Raw genomic sequence first — 5439 nt, forward strand, 5'->3', positions numbered from 1 at the left:
TGCAAATATTGCTTGGCTTTCTGTATATTGCTCTAGTAACAGATGAAGCAGATTAATAATTTCATTGGTAAAGAAGCTTCATTATTATTTATTATCTTTGTTTAATCTTTTAATAAAATCACAACATGCTTTCTTCTTCTTCTTCTTCCCGATGCTCCTCTGAAGGATTGCTACAGTGGCTCACCTGCTTGCATTTCACCCTAAGTTTTGCGCTTTCAACATCCTCTTTCACTATGGATCTTTAACATTAAGTTTTATTTTTAAAAGCCACAAACCATCCCTTATAAAATCCCAACATATCAAGTATGTAAGTTTGGTAAAACATACTAAACTGTTAATGCAAAGTGGGTAATGTAGGTAAAGTTAGTTTTAAAATTACAAACATGTCAGTATGTGTTACATACAGTGACACCATGTGGACTCAGACATGTCTTGCACATTGAACAACAGTTTGCTCTTCAGGGAAGTTTGCAGCTGACACAAAGCTTTTCTACTGCAGTAACTCGTACTTAACTAACAACAAAGTTTTTGAAATATAAATTTTATTAATTTGATAACGTTTGCACATAAACAGTGGAATTAAGTACAATAATAACTAAAGAGAGAATGGCAACAACGTGACTATGGTAACAGAACACATTTTAGCAAATGTACAGCATGTCTTCATGACAAAAAATGAACATGAAAAACTCATTTTACTAATTAATTTAACAATGAAACTGTGTTTTACATATGTAAAACTCTCTTAATGCCAACTGCTAAATGATGTGGTGTTTCATATTAAATTAATTTATAGTCTGAATGTTAAAATGTGCAATCGAATGCAGAATTGTTTCTAAATTCATCAAAGTAATACATTTAGACTGAATATTCATTTAATTCTGTCTTCTTGCCTCATGCCTGCTATTTTAAAACGGTTAAAAATGTTATCTAAAAAGTGTGTTCTCCAAACAACTGTTTCCTCAAATATAGCCTATTAAAACAGTTAAATGTAATTTTCATAGTAAATACCATTAAAATCTACAAGTCGTGATTATCATTTTAAACCAATAAATTTTTGATTGATTTGTTTACGGTTTATTATTGCCCTCTTGTGGCCATGGTTGGAAACTACAGTTTAACTGCAGTAATATGAACATGAAACTACAAGTATAGTCCTTCATTTGACAATGCAGATGTTCGTGCTTTAAACTTTTGACTTTGTACGTGTGTCACTAATATTGAGATTTAAAAGTACATACCACATTTTTATTTTTATGACATAATATGCTACAACATCAGCGTTCAGGTTGGTGGTAAAAATATTGGCATATATTAAGACAATTAAACTTGAGTTGTATCATGAGAACTAGCGGAAATTAAAAAACAGAGGTCTCAGGACTTACTCATCATGTTTTAGATGCGTCTTAGCAACTTTCTGCTAACTTTGATGGATGTGGTCAGCTGCGCAACGGATTGTGGGATTTCTTTGCTCTCTGACCTGCGATTTAATGGCCGGAGCAAGAAGTCCCCCGGAGACTAATTTGTCTTATGACTGGAACAGTACTTTTGTCCATCGCTTATGGCGTTTCACATTTTTGCGAGTGCAAAAGTAATGTATAACGGAAAAATAAAACTTATTGAATACGGTTGTTTCACATATTATCTTCCCCCGGAAACAACGTTCCGCTCTTTAACAGTTCCACAACACCCGTATTAGAGTTGTTTTGCTAGGTGCTGTCATCTCATTCCGGCGTCATGAGTGCTGAAAACTGTGATGGAACTTTGTCTGTGCCTTTACGAAACGTATCGAACTCTATTCAGTGTATCAGAGATCGAGTCAGAGGTAAATATGAAAAGTTATTTATTGCGTAAGGAATGAAAAAAATACCGCTGCATGCTAATCTTTAGCTAGCGATCTTAGCCGCATGGAGTGTCTCTTAAAATCCGTTTTTCTGTTGGTTGTTTACTTGTCTGCTATTATTGTATTCACGTCAACTCTTTTATTCATCCCAATGTTGTTGTTTTCATATTTCATAGCTTCGATCTTGGCACAACGTATATGACTTTGTACGTTGTGCAAAGTCATATACTTTATATGTTATTATTATGATTAACTGCCTTTGTTTTTTTTTTGTTTTTTAAAGAAAACTACATACATTTTTTGGTTTTGATTATCTTTTTTTATCCTCATTCTGTTTAAATTGCTGTCATAAAGCTGCTCTAGTTTAAAAACTACAACTACTTAGACTCTTCAAACCTATACTAGATTATTATATACTGATAGCAGAATATTAAAAACCCAGTTTGTGATTTGCAAAACCGTTATTTAATTCGTGAAAATTCATTGAGGTCGATTTCAGCACTGTTTTGGGATCTTATTGTATTGTAGATTTTAAACTAGAGGAATTAAAGACGCTCGTTGTAGTGGAAAAAGTTTTATATTATAATCCACCTAAAGCGTGTTCTCTGTATGTTTTCCTTTAGATGGAGAATCAAATGAGAGAGAGGGAGCATTCAATCTCTCCAACTTCTGGGACACTTTGAGTTGAGTTTTCTTAGCTACCATTTTCTGGACCCCATGTAGCTTAAAGTGACCTCCCATCTTTTATCACAGACCCCTTTTGCACATTAAGATTGTAATAGCTGTAATAATGTACATGTACAATGCCAGTTTTTTTCAGAATAGTGCTCATTCATGACATTTTTGTCTTCATACATCATCGCACATTACAATAAAGCATTACTTGACTTTCACATAAAAGTATAATTTAGTATCTGTTGAATATTTTGAAAATGTTTCCTTTTTTTCCCTTTTCCTCAGACCAGGCAGTGAAGACTGTGTCCCAGGAAGCAACTAAACTGAGCCTGGCCTTCTCCAGACCCCCTCTGCCATCTTTACAAGTCAGTTTGCTATTTTCAACACAAATAATCGTATCGGTACAAAAAATTCTGCTCATTCATTCAGGCCTCACAAAGAAAACATCTAAAAGCATCTAATTGTTCTAAGTTGTTTGTTTTAGGAATTCTGTTAATTTTCTCCAGGTTGAATGAACAGCCATATAAAAGTTTTATTGTATCCTAAAAACAAACTTGCTTGTCTTACAGGATGGAGAAAAGCTGTCAGAGTTCATATTGAAAAGCGTCCTGACGCTGTCGACTGTGTATTACTGGCTACCCAAAAGCCAAGGTGACTCTTAAACTGTATAAAGTCTGATTTTTATTAGCAACACAAAGTAGATCTGAGTTACAAAAGAGCAGAGTTAGATAGTAACTATTTACATTTACTCAATTATATTTAACTTTTTTGAAAATATGTACTTTTAGAAGTATTTTTACTGAACATGAACTGAGTAATTTTATTATAAAGTATTTCTTCTTTTATTTGAGTGAAAGTTCTTGATTTTTTACCAACTGAATGACAAACAAGCAAACAAATTTTTGGTTTTAACCAAAAATTCACCAAACACAGACACACCTGCAGTTTTTGTTAAAGTTTTATAAGGTTTTTATTCGTTTTTATTATTATTATTTTTTGTTACTTATATGATTTGTTGCCATTTTGGTCCTTAAAATGCCAAAATTTTCACTTAACTTGATATTTTAGTTTGTCTGAATATGTAGTTATTAAATATTAAATGATTCATAATTTGATCAGTACCTGAGTAGACTTTTTTCCACATACTTTATTATTACTTGAGTCATTTCTTGGACAGCTGCTTTCTACTTGAGTAAAAATATGTTGAAACAGTGCTACTCTTACCTGATTACATTTCTTTGTTCTCTGCCTACCTCTGCTAAAGAGTGATTAATATTTGCGCCTGCTCTTTAAGTCTGGCTGAGTATTTCAGTCCTGTCTGTGCCTCAGGGGTGACGCTACGGCGACAGGTCAGGGATGCTACTGTGGAGGTCCTGGATGGCGTTTTACAGCTGGTGGAGGTCATAATCAGCTCACCACTGCAAAGGTGAACACATCACTGTCACACAGACATCATGGGAGGAATTACAAAGCAGTCAGCCTCCACAATCTCTGGCTGCTGTTTTCTTAAAGCTGTTTGCTTTTTTTCCACTGGATTCACAAATAAATTATACTAAACATATCATCCATCAAGTCCAGCAGATTGGAGGAATGTTCACCTATTTCTGCACTATAGTTGTCCTCTCTTCACCCAGAAGAGCTGACCATTCATGGCCAGAGAAATGTCAAAGGTTGTAGAAATCCCATTATTTTTGCTTCAGTTTTTAAAATTTCCCAACATGTTGCATCATGGCGAAAAATATTATTTTAGTCTTTGTCAAATTTGACCTCTTGACCTCTTGTACTTCTTGACAAATTCAGATTTTTAGAGGTCTCATAATTTCAAAACTAATCTATTGTTTTGGAATTTTAACTACAACTTATTCATAGCTCAGATTTAACTTACCGTTTTTTGAATATATCCTCCACAAGTTAAGTCTATTTGTGTAGCAATCAAAGTCAGTCCTAAACAGCTGGGATTTAGCCTTGATTTAAAGGCACTCAGTATTTCAGCTGTTTTGCAGTTTTCTGTAAGTTTGTTCCAGATTTGTGGTGCGTAGAAGCTGAATGCTCCTTCTCCATGTTTGGTTCTGGTCCTGGTTCTTGGGATGCAGAACCAGGAGATCTGAGAGGTCTTGAAGGTTGATACCACATCAGCATTTAATCATTCATCCTGTTTGCAAGCAGCCCGTCACTAGAAATATTATTTTTGCCAGGAAAACAAAACAGGAAGTTGTTGGATATCTTCCTCATATGCAGCTTCATCATGTCCCTCTATCTGCTCTTCTCTCTGCTGCCATTCAGCCTGACCCAGGAGCAGATCACGTCCACTGGAGGAGTTTGGTCTGCCTGTGATCGCTTTGCTCGGCTACCAAAAGGTCAGCAGAAACAAATAAAGCAAAACTCGGCTGCAAAATGTTGATCAGCTTTTTTACTTGACACAAAACTTTTTTTATATATTACCAGCATTAATGTTTAAATTTGTTTTACTGCAACATTGTTTCTAATTTGCAGATAGTCATATTTTGTTTTAAGGGTACAATATTTGTCATAAACACTGAAAGTATGTATCGAGTTTTCCACATTTACAGTGAAGGCCATTTGTGGCCACTTATGACTGAATCATTTTTGGGCAGTAAAATTTTCTTCTCTATTTCCATATTCATTCCTGTGAATAAACAGTTACAGCAAACCTATGGACACTGATGACATAAACATTCTGCAAAGACGACCAAACAGATTTGGTCTGTTATATTCCAATAAAATAATATGAATAAATGACCATAGGACCATATTTGCACACTGTTGTTATTCAGTGGAACAATTGGAAAACATCTATCAGACAATAAATAGCATATAATTAAAAAAAAAAACCTGCTGGTTGCATAAATATTCATACCTTTAGCCCTTAAATCCCAAATATTAACCATTTTTATTTTAAA

The 5439-nt window shown here is 34.3% G+C and overlaps 1 protein-coding gene across 1 annotated transcript in view; it reads left to right on the forward strand.

Annotated features, from left to right (window-relative positions):
* Positions 1-1694: 1694 nt before the first annotated feature.
* The window catches only part of ccndbp1 (cyclin D-type binding-protein 1), a 14687-nt gene continuing 10942 nt past the window's right edge, over positions 1695-5439 (forward strand). Inside the window, exons 1-6 of the mRNA XM_015048286.1 lie at positions 1695-1825; positions 2467-2526; positions 2804-2883; positions 3088-3169; positions 3848-3944; positions 4802-4875. Of these exons, the coding sequence (XP_014903772.1) occupies positions 1738-1825; positions 2467-2526; positions 2804-2883; positions 3088-3169; positions 3848-3944; positions 4802-4875 (481 nt within the window). The 5' untranslated portion in view covers positions 1695-1737. The remainder of the gene's footprint in view (positions 1826-2466; positions 2527-2803; positions 2884-3087; positions 3170-3847; positions 3945-4801; positions 4876-5439) is intronic.

The sequence above is a fragment of the Poecilia latipinna genome, unplaced genomic scaffold (assembly GCF_001443285.1).
Source record: "Poecilia latipinna isolate Pla-1442-1.1 unplaced genomic scaffold, P_latipinna-1.0 Scaffold871, whole genome shotgun sequence".
Classification (NCBI taxonomy): domain Eukaryota; kingdom Metazoa; phylum Chordata; class Actinopteri; order Cyprinodontiformes; family Poeciliidae; genus Poecilia; species Poecilia latipinna.